The 13,695-nt window shown below is 32.7% G+C and overlaps 1 protein-coding gene across 1 annotated transcript; it reads right to left on the bottom strand.

Annotated features, from left to right (window-relative positions):
- Positions 1-4,059: 4,059 nt before the first annotated feature.
- Positions 4,060-7,159, bottom strand: LOC133312387 (pre-mRNA cleavage factor Im 25 kDa subunit 2). Its single transcript, XM_061513565.1, has 7 exons — positions 6,898-7,159; positions 6,140-6,185; positions 4,923-5,016; positions 4,748-4,821; positions 4,545-4,631; positions 4,344-4,454; positions 4,060-4,188 (listed from the first exon to the last, which is right to left on the bottom strand). The coding sequence occupies exons 1-7, from the start codon at positions 7,014-7,016 to the stop codon at positions 4,117-4,119; spliced, it is 603 nt and encodes a 200-aa protein (XP_061369549.1). The 5' UTR covers positions 7,017-7,159; the 3' UTR covers positions 4,060-4,116.
- Positions 7,160-13,695: the final 6,536 nt, after the last annotated feature.

Raw genomic sequence — 13,695 nt, 5'->3', positions numbered from 1 at the left:
GGTATTTTTGTAATTATAATTTATTCCAGGGTTATAATAGTCTTTTTCATTATAACTTTTTAATTTTTCAACCGAAAACGAGGTCGTTTTGGGAGCGAATGTAGATAACTTATCTACATTCACTATAGAAACATTAAAGTCTATATATATAGGATAAATATTTTTACAGTCACTTTAGATAAGGTTATCTACAGCTACCCAAAAACTACGTCGTTTTGATTAATGAATGGTGTTTCTGTAATTTTAGATAAATTAATTAAGGGTGTTTCCGTAATTTTGTTTATTTTTTTATCATATGCATTTTACTGAAAACCCTTCATTAATTCACTAAAATTACATAAACAAACTCCATTCATCAAAACGACATAGTTTTTGGGTAGCTATAAATAATCTTATCTAAAGTAGTTGTAAAAATATTTTTCATATATATATATATAGGGGAAAATATTTCTACAGTTACTGCAGATAAGTTATCTGCATTTACTTTCAAAATGACGTCGTTTTGAAATTGAAAAATTAAAAAATTATAATTATAAAGACTATAATAACACTGAAATAAATTAAAATTACAAAAACACCATAATTTCCGTCCCAAAACGACGTCGTATTGGACTTACTGCAGATAACTTATTTGCAGTAACTGCAGAAAAAGCAAAACTCATATATATATATATATATATATGAGTTTTATTTTTATCATGTTACATGACAACAAACCATTTTCCTACACACTCATGATATATGTGGGGTCCATTATATAGTGGAATGAGAAAAAAATCAAAAGTGGAACCCAGCTTGAATTGTGTGTGTATAAAATTTGGTTTGTTGTTATGTAACATGACAAATCATTTTCCCTATATATATATATATATATATACCAAGGACATTCTTACGATTTCAAAAAAATCCAACGCACACAAACTGACAAAAGGAATAACCTAACAGCCGCCCTTGCTAAAATAAATCTTGGTCTGGCATTGTTTTCCTTTATATGTTTCTTATTCAGAGGAATGACACATACCACGAAACTTTTGTGCCATAGTAGGCATGGTTTGTTGTTGCTTTTAACGTCAACACCTCTCTTCTGCACTCACAATGGTTATCATGAGATCCACAAAAACTTTGTTCTGTTTTTATTCATTACGTGAATTTTATACGCCAATCTCGCTCACTAGTTTCTATATACAAATCATGAACATCCAATAAAAGCAGAATGGATAAACTACATAGGATACTTTACACCAAATCATAATCGATGATTTTTATCAATTAATAATTATTATTTATTGAAAATTAAATTTATTAATTAATTATTAATTTTTAATAAACGATAATTATTGATTGGTGAAAATCAACAGTTATAATTTGGTATCAAAATTCAAAATTTAATATCATTGTCAAAGGATACTACCCCAGCATAAATAATTAGTTATTAAACATTTATGTGTTGCAATTGGAGTTTTTTAATTTATCTACTCTAAGTCAAATATAGCTTTGGTACACACAAAGCACTATCCGGATCAAAACGAGGTTTGGCTCTCACAAGTCACAACCATTGATCAAAATGAGCCCTGTGCATATGTCATGCTTCCTCACTCACATCCACTACAATAATGCAAACATCCACTTAGATGCTACCAATATTTCTTGAAGGTCGAAGGTGGAGTCAACTATAGAGCGCTTATTTAACTTATTGCTTTTCAAGCTCGTTAAAGGTGGGTTATACACAAATTTGTTAAGACTCGAATCAGCTTGCATATGCTTTGTTTTCTTGAGAAAGTGAAGCCTCTCTAGTTGATTTCAGTGCCGAACTTGCTTATTTTAAACAATATATTAGAACGGGAATATACTCTATATAGATGAGACCTGGTTCAAGTGTTAGGTAGATTTGACTTGGCTTACTTCTTCTTCGAATGTAATTGTTTACTAGACATGAAATCAATGACACAAAAAATGAATATAGTTACTATCCTGGAAATTTTGTTTCAAGGAGAATAAAGAAAAGAAGAGAGCCAGAATTAAGGTCCTGCTGCTAAAATTATAGCAAATAGAAACTAATCTGGATAAATATTATACAAATACAAGGCCCAAAATTAAAGCCTTCACAATGAAGAAAAGCCTTAGTCCAAAAAGGCTGCAAGCTCCATAATATTAAAAGCACCATGACAGACAGCAAACTCCACAAACTGCTATCTCATCTATAACAGCAAGCTCATAACAGCCGTCAAGCTGCACAATATTAATGGCCTTATCTCATCAAGCTCCTCAACATTAAACATGGCAGCTCTAATACTTTGGCACCAAGACAAGTAAACTGCATCTTATCTCAGCCACCCACAAGAATCAATAGAGAAGAACCTTTGCCTTCACCATGAAGAAAGGCACCCTCCAAGCTGCACATCTCTCCACTATAAATACATGTATCAATACTAAGGTACATTATCTTCTCATACATAATTAAACATGTTTGAACCATATCTGACTTGAGCGTCGGAATGTCTTGCAAGTACACCCCATCGCGTTCCATCGAAGACCCATGGGATAAAGCAGCCCAACTGCAAGATGCTCTGACCCAAGACGGTTTCAGGCCTGTGTAGAGAAATATCACATGATCGGCCCAATTGTAAAGATTTGGTCTGATATAGCAATGCACTCATTTGTTAGGCAAAAATCCTCACACGTCTTTGCAATTGAATGTGGTTGATGCGATAAACATTTGATCTAATAGCTACTATTGGGTGGGGGTGCTATAAAAAAGAATCCCAAATGTCTTTCGGTCAAAATGCGATAAAACTTATTTTGATTTACATAATAATTCTGAGTTACAGCAAAGGAAAAAAGTAAAAATTTTAATAGAATACAAGAGTAGTTATTAGATAAAATAAAAAAGATAGAGGCCACTCACCCATCTAAGAGGTAACTGTGTCATTATTCTGACTAAAAAATTTCACAAAAATTTTGCTCTTTCATTTTATTTATTTTTAATTCTCAAGGGATTCAAGTTAAGAATGTAAAATGGTTATGATGCATGAGAAAACTTGGGAGTGTTTTTTTTTTGTTTTGTAATATTTAATATTTTACAGTTTTGAAATGCGTCTTTAAAGTGTTTCATAGCCATGTGGGGTTCCATAAACAACCGAATATACACATATCTGTGTTTTCAAAAACAAATCTGAGTGCAAAAACGTGAAACAACGATTATATATAATCGATGGCATAAAGATAACTTGAATAATACTTCATCTAATAGATGGTCATAAAGTATACAACCTTGCATAAACAATTTATTCAAACCTTATCAACAAACACACTTATTCCTTTCTTACTCCCAACGCTACTTCTATGTCAATTAAATTATCGTTGACATTGCTTCCTTCCGTCTCCGATAATAGTTTCATGTCCACCTCGTTGACATTTTCTCATTACAATAAATTAATAATCAATTAAAGAATTCATATGAAAGCATTTGAACTTTGTGTGTGTTACACAAAAAGTAAGAATGAAAAAATGCAATCATCGTTTAAATCAGGTGGCAGTTCACCCCGCATGCACTAGCAGCAACTTAGGGCATTTAGGGGGTGCGCTAAAACTTTTTCCATTTAATATGGTAAAAATAAATTAAAATTTTGTCCATTAGTTGGTCTTACACATCATGGCACACGAGGGTCATGTAATTTCACATGTATAATATTTACCACTCCATTCCTTTTAACATTAATCCTCAGGAAAAATTGCAATGCATAACCAATGTCTGTTCCTTTTCCCTTCTATTCCAAGATTGGCAAACTGGGCAGGGAAGTGGTACCATAGATAGAATCTCTAAAAATAAATATTTGATTACATTGATTTCCACTTGGACTTTAGCTTTAGCCTACGAGTTGATTCCGATCTTGGGTTGATAAGCACAATAAATCAACCATTAGTCAAATGAATAAAAACAAACAAACCATGTCACAAAATAACTGCTCTATTCAGAAACTCACTTCAAAACTCCGGTTCTCTAGCCAGTCTATGCAAAATGATAATAATGTATTACTAACTCAGTCCTAGTTCTTAGAGAAAAAAAAAAACGAATGGAAGTAGTATTTTATAATGATGGAAGCTTCTAATTTACGTTCAGTTAGTGATCATTTTAAACTGGAATCTGGAAAGCTGCTGAGGAATGGTGGATATAACTGGCCCATATCTCTGCAACCAAGGGATGAACAAATGTTATGACACAGCATAAAATTACAAGCATATCTTGAATAATAAGCAAAGTTGAGTGAATTAGTTTCAAAACTAAATACTATGATCAATCGTAAGATGAAAACTTTAAACATGCACCCAAACAGTTGCCATACCTGAACATTGTCATAGAGTTCAAACAATGGAACAGCAAGCAGTTTTAGGTTTTTGGGCACAGCAAAGTATTCCCTCTCAGATAAGTGAACAAGGAAAAGCTTCTTGCACTCCTGCATACAAGACATTCAATGATCTTGTAAGAATAGACCAACAGAACCAGGAACACAAGAATGTTCAATGATATTGTGTTGGCAAATTACCTTGGGTTTTGTTATATGAGGAGGGCAGTATGGATACATAATGGTTTCAAAATTTGGCCTCCACCAGATTGCCACACACTCACCTATCTGCAGGATTCCAAGGATAAGTGCAAATGAACAATAACGAATATGAGCATAGTAGAAAAATGCCAAATTTAACATGTCTCTTCTGAGTTCAAACATTTAAAAGTAAGTAATAATACCTGCCAGTCAGGCACAAGAGCTGCTGAATTAGCACCAAGCTTGCTAGTCAACTTTCTCTTCAAGCCCTCGATTTCTGCAAAGAAAGTTAAATAACAGCCCAAAAAGAAAAGTACATTAGGATAATTGCAAGCAGCTATTTGCAGATTATCATATTCAAAGGAAGTAAGATCTTACCATTTTCTCCTGGCTTGAGACGACCACCTGGGAGTTTGCAGAATGTGTTTCCAATTTGCAGAAGAAGTATATGTGGATGATTGTGTTCTTGTACCTGCAAAATTAAAGCATAAAACTGAGACAGGAGAATAAACAGAATCGCCATGGATGAGAATGTAACAACGGGATAATAGAACATTTACCATGACAGAAAGAAAAGGAAAACACATTATAAGAACAAGTAATTAAAAAAGTAAATCACTAAATGTTTAATCACTTTAATGTCTCAGGTGAGTTTAGCCTTAGTGGGACCCACCCTTTCTTTCCACTTAGTTGGGCTCTTATGGTCCCAGTGTGTCTGGGCTTTGTTGCAACATCCTTTATAAGAAAAGGAGTGGTCTAGTACACAAGGCTCCCGTCATTGCGGGGATGGAGAAGATCAGATGTACACAACCTTACCCCCATTAGGAGAGAGGATATTTGCACGATTAGACATTGTGACCACCAAGTCAAAAGTTAACAATCTTATTGTTGCACTAAAACTCACCCTCTCAAAATGGGCAGCACAATACATAAGGCTCCCACCATTATGAGGTTTGTGGAGGGTCAAATGTACATAGTCTTACCACTATCCAGTCAATTCTTTATTACTAACCAAAACAGCAAGATAAGTTTATACCAAATTTGTCATTTTAACTTATTGTACAGTTTATAAGGTTACCTTCTGAATCGACTCGAATAAAGATGCACTACAATGCAAATTTTGTAGAACTAGGTTCAATATATTGAAGTTGCATGGGGGAAGTGGATGGGACAACAGTGCAACATAGGGTATGATAAAATCGAGCCAAGCATTCTTCTATTTAGATAAATACTGCAACCAAATTTTGTCATACTAATCTTTTAAGTTCACCAAGCCATTGACAAAATTGTCCCAATTCACAAGTATAACTCAAATCTCAACCAACACTAGTTCCAACTTTTAGCATCCAACAAGAGAATGTTTACAAAGTTAAGATCATGACATCAATATTGTTTCTTATCTGCCACAATAACAAAAATTAAAATTTTCTTAACTGCAAACCCCAAACTGGTAGATAATCAAGATAATAGAAATAATTTTCTAGCTAATGATGAATTTATATAAGATGACTACTAATAAATATTAAAAAATAGCCGTGCGTCAATATTTAAAAAAACTACTCATATTTTAACCTTAAAAAAAATACTGAACGTACCAGTAAAATTCCTTCCACGCTGGTCCTCATTCCTTCTTTCATATAGCTGAAGTTTAGAAACAAAGGAAATAATTATATTTCAGAACAGCTAGTGTATATAATGAATTTGAACAGTACACGGGACAAGAAACAAGTAAAATGGTTATATAAGAAGAACCCCAGTTCTAAAAAGTTTCCCTTTCCCTTTCCCTTTCCACCAATCCATTTTTCTCCTAGATTCAACCGGAAGAGAACTCGAGATTTCAAAATCCTGTCTATGTGACAATTTAAGTATTCAAATTACTAATTACATTCAGAAAAGTTAACTTTACAAAAAAAAAAAAAAAACTGTTCTGTTCTAAACTTCATATGTCTTCAGAAACTCCTTATTCTCAGCGCCCCATCTTGAAAATGAAGATTTTTTTTTCTTTTTTAATTAATCAAAAATGTGATGTTCTCCAGATGCATACTTACGAGAGAAAACAATAAAAAAAAATGAATAAAATTACTGAAGAGACGGAAACCTTAAGAGCCAAATATCAAAAACAGTCCACAATACATATAATTCCCCAGAGGTTTCATAATGTGGAAAAATCTAATGCAAAAGCTCTATTTTATAAAAGAAAAATCGAAATAGGTATCTGGGGTGGTGTTGGAAGAGGAATTGAGGGCGTTCTAGGGTTTTGACTGATATTCAGTGACCTAAACAGTAACCACCGTTTCAATTTCAAATATAACAGAAAAGAAAAAATGGTGGAAAAATGAGGAAAGATACAAACTTGACTTTCATGCGAGCGAGACGATCAGCGACAGATGTGTCCTTCTCCATCTTGGGTTCCTTGGTACCGAAGGTGTAGCTGGACAGCGGGTATGTGTTCACCACCTGAGATGACACCATCTTGCGTTGTTCTGTGTTGTGTGTTTTTTCAGAAAAGATGTTGTGTTGTGTTGAAGCAGAGAATGGAAGAAACTCAATCCGTGTTTGTATTTCGAAAATTCCTATGATTGGGTTTTGGGTTTTATATCATTTCTATTGTTGATGTTTTTGTCTTCGAGGCTTTCATGCTGGAAATTGGAAACTACTTATAAACCAGACCTCAACACCAGATCATGGGCCATGGCCCACTCCCCTCAATAACAAAGTAGCTAACACCATATCTTAACCGCATATGGTCATTGTAATGGAAACTACTTATAAAATAATGAAATATGAGATTAAAATAAAATTAGAGTGAAAATGGTAAATAGATCCATATCTTAACCGCATATTTCTTAAGAGATTATGATACAATTTATTCACATCTCAACAATAGAAGATAATAAAGATACAGGGATAAAACTCTTATCCCTATAATTTAGAGGTTGAAAATAAAAGGCTAAAGACTTCGTTTACACTTATTTATTATTATTGTTAACACTGTGCACATACTCATTTCTTTGGTATATGTCTGTTGATAGTGCGGAGTGATTGGAGTATTGGTTATAAATCAATCAGAATATTTATCGCTAAGATATCTATGAGCATATACCCTAAGGTATCTTTACACGATTCCATAGGATCGAACAGTCATAAAAAATGAAAATTGATACTTTTTTAAGCTTGACCTTATATATAACAACACTCAGTTTTGTAATTAGTCTTACATTCTCTATTTGTAAAAGAAGATAGACAAAAAAAAAAAAAAATTGACGTGTTATTCTATTTTATACTTAAAATTCTTTAAAAAGTAGTTAAAATATAAATTTAGATATAATTTTGTTTTATTTGATGATCAGAATTATCTAAATTTTTTTAATTTTAATAATGTAAAATTACATGATAATATGTTTTCTATTAAAACTAAAAAAGAAATTATGAGAAAGGAAGCTACTTTAAAATATATATATATATATATATATATAAATATATATATATATATATATATATATAGGGATATATTTTTCTTATGTTGTAGGAAAAGAATTACCTCATGTTGTAGAAATAAAAGTATAAGTAGGACCCACATGTAAGAGGAGAGAGAAAAAAAAAGTGGTGGGACCCAACCCTTTTTGTGTGTGTAGGAGAGATGTTTATCTCATGTAAAATGAGATAAACATAACCCATATATATATATGGGTTTTACTTTTCTCCAGTAGCTTGACGTTCAACAAATAAATTCAAAAAATCATAATCATACAAAGGTGGGTGAAAATATTAAAATACGAAGAATCATAATCAATCAACGGTGTAAGATTTATTACTAGACGTCTAGCAGCCGGATAAATAATTTTACCTATATATATACCTGCGATATAAATACCCCATTTCAAGAGCGAGTTTTTTTTTTTATATAAACATTTCAACAGCGAGTTTAATCCAATCTTGTGAACGAAGAATTTATATTTTGTCACATGTTTTATTTTTTATTATTTTGTTACAAATATATTTTTCAATTCATTTAATAAAATTTTTATTATAAATTAATTATAATATGTCTTTAAAAATAATTTAGATGACTAAAGTAATATCAACAAATAATAATTACAAAATATAAAAAAAAGCTACCAAAATGGATGTGTCATGCTGTGATACCCGGATTCGCACATTTTTTAAAAAAAATGTGTGTGGGACGCAGACACGTTTCGACACGCAATCAATATTTTGGAACACGCGGTCAACTCTCTGACACGTTCCGACATATTTTTTTGACACACAGTCAACTTTTTCCGACACGCGGTCAACGCTCTGACACGTTCTTTTTTGTTTTTATTTTACTTTATTAACTAAAGGTAAAAAAAATTATAAAATATTTTTTTCTGTTATGAAATTTGACATGAAAAATTAACAAAGTATGAAAAATTATTTTTGTTTATATTTTTGTTATGAAATTTGAATATTCGATTGATTATATGACTTATTATAGACTGTTATATGTATTAAATATAAATTATATTATATATATTAAAATTATTATTTAATATCAAAATGCGTCCCAACGTGTCGAAATATGTCATTTTTAAAAAATTAACGTGTCGATGTGTCATGTCCCGTGTCCCGTGTCAATGTCGGTGCAATATAGGTGTCATGTATGGATGACGCAAAGAAAAAAAAAATACTCCATATGTATAGAGAGATATATATCGCAAATAGATCAAAAAACTATATTTGTCGTTAGCAAAATATAACAAACTTATGCCTAAAAGAAAACTTATTTTAAAAATAGGCAATAGATTTATTTTTAAAAGGCCTAACCTCTAAATTTATAAAATTATAGGTGCAATACCTTGTTACATATCAGGTCGTTAACATTGCATAATATTAAGTACAACGTAATAATAAAATTAAATTAAAAATATTCTTAAAATTTGACTATACAAAAGTCAAGTTCAATATTACATTCGAAGTATATCATGATCTAAACTGAAAATAAATATTTTTATTCTATTAGTTGCTCCACTGAACTCTGTACAGTATTCAAAGTCCTTATTCATAGTGTTTTATACTACTCCAAAGCTACACTTATTGGCATGATTACTTTCTAGAGTATTATCATAAAAACAAATAAATAAACACGTGAGAAAAAATCTCCGTAATATTAGGTTTTCGAACTATAACTAATCTAATCACTTTAGTGAAAAATATCATTCTCCCATGATATGTGTATAACATTATAATAATAAACATTAAAAATAATATGTAACATTGAAATGAAACTTCTCAAGCCCATACTTTTGTGAGTTCTTTATTTCTCACATATCTAAATCTTTGTGGGTTCTATCCAAACATTTGTGGATTTTTGCATATAAATATATAAAGGAACATGTAATATTTAACTAAAATCAGGGGCGGACTTGTATTGGTGCAAGTGTGTGCAAGTGCACGCACAAATTTTTGGAGAAAAAGAGAGAGTATATTTTGTGTCCTCAATAAAAAAAAAAAGAGTGAATACCCTTTTTAGTCCCTGGAAATATTTGCGAAGCACAATTTACTCCCTCGGTTGAAAAAAGTCACATTTCAGTGTTTCATTTTTAAAAAAATGGGACACGTTTATCCTTCTGTTAAGTGAAAAGTGACAGCCCTGTTGACGGACGCCACCTGGAACGTTAAGTGGCTGAGTCACTAACGTCCTGCCCACGTGGAGAGAAAACGACGTCGTATTGATAGTTGCCTTGTGTCTAGTTGGATGTTTGGACATGTGACCGTTGCATGAAAGGGTGAGTGACCCAATATAGTCCCTGCCAAATTTAGAACCCTAAATCAGCCTAAGAATAAAAAAAAAAACCCAAAACACATTTTGTTGAAGATTGAATAGAGTGTCAAGTAGAATGTGTTTACTGGCTATTTTCTGGTGCATAGAAGAAGATGACTATGTTATCTGGCTTGGGGGATCAAGTTTTCTGGTGCATTTGGGAGTAGAACAACCTGACAGAATTTTGGACGAAGGTGCAAGATGTTGTTCAACAAGATCTGAGTATGAAGGTGCAGGAGAGAAAGCAGTGATGATTGCAATGGTTGTAACAATGAAATGCATTATACGAAATGTAGTTTTTCTTGAATGAAATTGAATGACTTGTTGACCACTGTGATGAATAATGTTAAGAAGATGCACTTTTGGTCCCTGGATATTGGAACCTAATGATATAAACTAGAACCCAATTTAGTCCCTGGATATTGGACCCTGATGATATAAACTAGAACCCAATTTAGTCCCTGGATTTTTTATCGAGGGCCAATTAGGTCCTTGAAAAAATATATCGGGGCACTTTTTGGTCCCTGACAATTAAAATTTGGACATGACCTGTTTAGACTAAATTGGACACAAGCTGCAATTCAAAAGTTGTTCATCACAAAGACATAATGCAACAATTCAAAAATCAGCAAGCTGCAGCAATTCAAAAGCTGCAATTCATACAAGTTGCAATCCAAAAATTGGACATGAACACATTGCATTCAAATTTGTCCAAACAGCAACGACCAAACAGTACCCAGAATTGGACCACCTGCATTGTAGCCAGAATAAAAAAGATTCGTACACAAATTAACAAATCAGCATACAGATACAGCTTGCAGCAATGGGAAACAACTGATATAAAAAAGGAAGTTGTAGTCAGTTACAATTGCATACCCTTCCATCATAATTAAAGGCTTGTCAAAAAACAAAACCTATGATGGGCACCAGAACCTATGGGGGTACAAAAAAATACAGTCATGAACTTTGTTGCCAATACAACAAAAAAGTGAACCCCTATACAAAAAGCTTATGCCCCATCATGACAGTGTAATCATAACAGTATTAAACTTCATATGTTCATTGCCATGTGGGTTGTATTACTCCAAAACTCAATAACAATTGCTATTGACATATTCTTAGTATATCATGAAAGGGTCGAGTATACACAATTTCACATTTTATAGCACATAAAACAGAAATACAAAGCCATGTAATCATGGCATCTTGTGAATTTTAATCATCACCAAACAGAACTACATTGTCATTACATTTCATTGAAGAAAAAAAACATTTCGATCACTACATTTAATTGTTACAACAATTGCAATCAAAAAATAAATCATCAAAAACCCTACACAAGTAGCAACTAAGACCCTAGCAACATGCCTAATTTCCTTGTCCATCTTATCTAACTCCTCCACCATCTTCAGGTATAGCTCATTCAGCTTTCTTTTCTGCACCTTGATATTCAGTTCTTGCTCACTAATCTTCACACCATGGTCATTCAACTTAGCTTGCAATTGGTCACTGATTATCATGTCCACATGCTTCAGCTTGAAATCCATTTCAGCAACATCCAACTCCACCTTGTTGATTCTTCCATCTTCAAGCTCCAAGCTTTCATTACATACATCATCTACCCATCTAAGAAAATTACAAAAGGGCTTCTTATCCTGCCAAAATTTCAGTCCACCGTAAGCAAATATTCCAAGTTATCAAAACTCAATTTACAAATGTATACCTTGAAATTAGGGCACCCAAAGAATGCCCTATTTGGGTTTCTCTCTGTTTTGGAGGTATAGACGATTGTTTGCCTCCCACATTTGCACCTTCGACCGCCAGGTAGTCCCTTTGTTCTACAACCAATAGACGTACTCCCACTTGATCCCCCCAAGCCAGATGACATACTCATCTTCTACGCACCAGAAAATAGCCAGTAAACACCTTCTACTTGACACTCTATTCAATCTTCATCGTGGGGAGCTTTTGGGGTTTTTTTTGTTCATGGCTTAGGCTGATTTAGGGTTCCTAATTTGACAGGGATGAATTTGGGTCACTGACCCTTTCATGCAAGGGTCACCTGTCCAAACATTGGGATAGACACAAGACATCTACCTAAACGACGTCGCTTTCTATCCACGTGGCCAGGACGTTAGTGACTCAGCCACTTAACGTTCCACCTGTCCTCCGTCAACAGGGCCGTCACAATCCATGTAACAGAAGGACAAACGTGTCCCTTTTTTTCAAAAATTAGACACTAAAATGTGACTTTTTTAAACCGAGAGACTAAATTGTGCTTCGCAAATATTTCCAGGGACGAAAAAGGGTATTTACTCAAAAAAAATTATAGGGCCCAATTTAATCTCTTAGAAAAAAAAGTCGACTATCCGTTCTTCTGAATTTCAAAATATACCCAGTTAGTTAAAATTGTGGTTCCTCTGAAATTCAAAGAAGACCTACATTAGTCCCTTAAAAAGACTAACATGTGTCTATTTTGAAATTCAGAGGGATCACGAGTCATTTTTTTTCTAAGGGGTTAAATTAGATCTCTTAGTTTTTGTTGAGAACTCAAAAGGTACTTTATTTTTGTAGTAAGTTCTAATTTTCTTTTCTTTTTTTGTTTATATTCTTTTTGTTTTTTAATACATTTAAAACTTTTTTTTAAAAAAAAAATCGGGGCATTACCACCGAACCCCTATCCCTAAATGTGCAGATATAAATAAAATTGCTTGGGTCCGTCACTGACTGAAATGAGTAGTGCTCAATTCTGTGAGCGGCCAAATTCTGTTGAGTTCTGTATGTAAAAGGTTTTGTATGGCGGAACTCGAGTCATGATAAGGCGTCGCTTGCTCTATAACTATTATAATCTCCTTATGGGTCAGTCACATCATAATCATTCAGTAAAATATTATATATTGCATTAACATCCATTTGGTACCAAAGGTAGTTCTATAATTTTGATTATAAATCATTCTCATAACTAATATTAATACATTTATCAAATTTACAAACTCAAAGATAGAAGATAAATCAAAATAATAGAAAGAGTAACAACACATTCACAAATTTTAAAATAAATAACTTCAAAATACCATTTTTACGTATAAAAAGAATAAAATTAGGAGAATGGTATTTTACTCTCAATATTACCTTTAAATAAATAACTTCAAAATACCAACTTCTTTTGTAACAATAAGCCTACTTATATCACATTATTTATTTTAAATAAAACAAAATAATTATTTAAACATTTTTTCTATTTTTTCTTACTTCTAAAAGGTAATGGAGAGGAAAGAATTTTGGTTCAATCCCCATATGTCACCATTGGGAGGGGCTTAAAATTTTTATCCTTGACCTGTCATGCAC

The sequence above is a fragment of the Gastrolobium bilobum genome, unplaced genomic scaffold, assembly GCF_033153095.1.
Source record: "Gastrolobium bilobum isolate Gb01-03AN ecotype WA unplaced genomic scaffold, APGP_CSIRO_Gbil_v1 utg5148, whole genome shotgun sequence".
NCBI lineage: Eukaryota > Viridiplantae > Streptophyta > Magnoliopsida > Fabales > Fabaceae > Gastrolobium > Gastrolobium bilobum.
This window is presented reverse-complemented; position numbering and strand designations above follow the sequence as displayed.

Coding starts and splice junctions, on each gene's coding strand:
- LOC133312387 (XM_061513565.1), bottom strand. CDS start 7,016: ATGGTGTCATCTCAGGTGGTGAACACATACCCGCTGTCCAGCTACACC. Junction 5,017..6,139: donor GCGTGGAAGGAATTTTACTG/GTACGTTCAGTA, acceptor TTAATTTTGCAG/GTACAAGAACACAATCATCC. Junction 4,632..4,747: donor CTCTTGTGCCTGACTGGCAG/GTATTATTACTT, acceptor GGAATCCTGCAG/ATAGGTGAGTGTGTGGCAAT.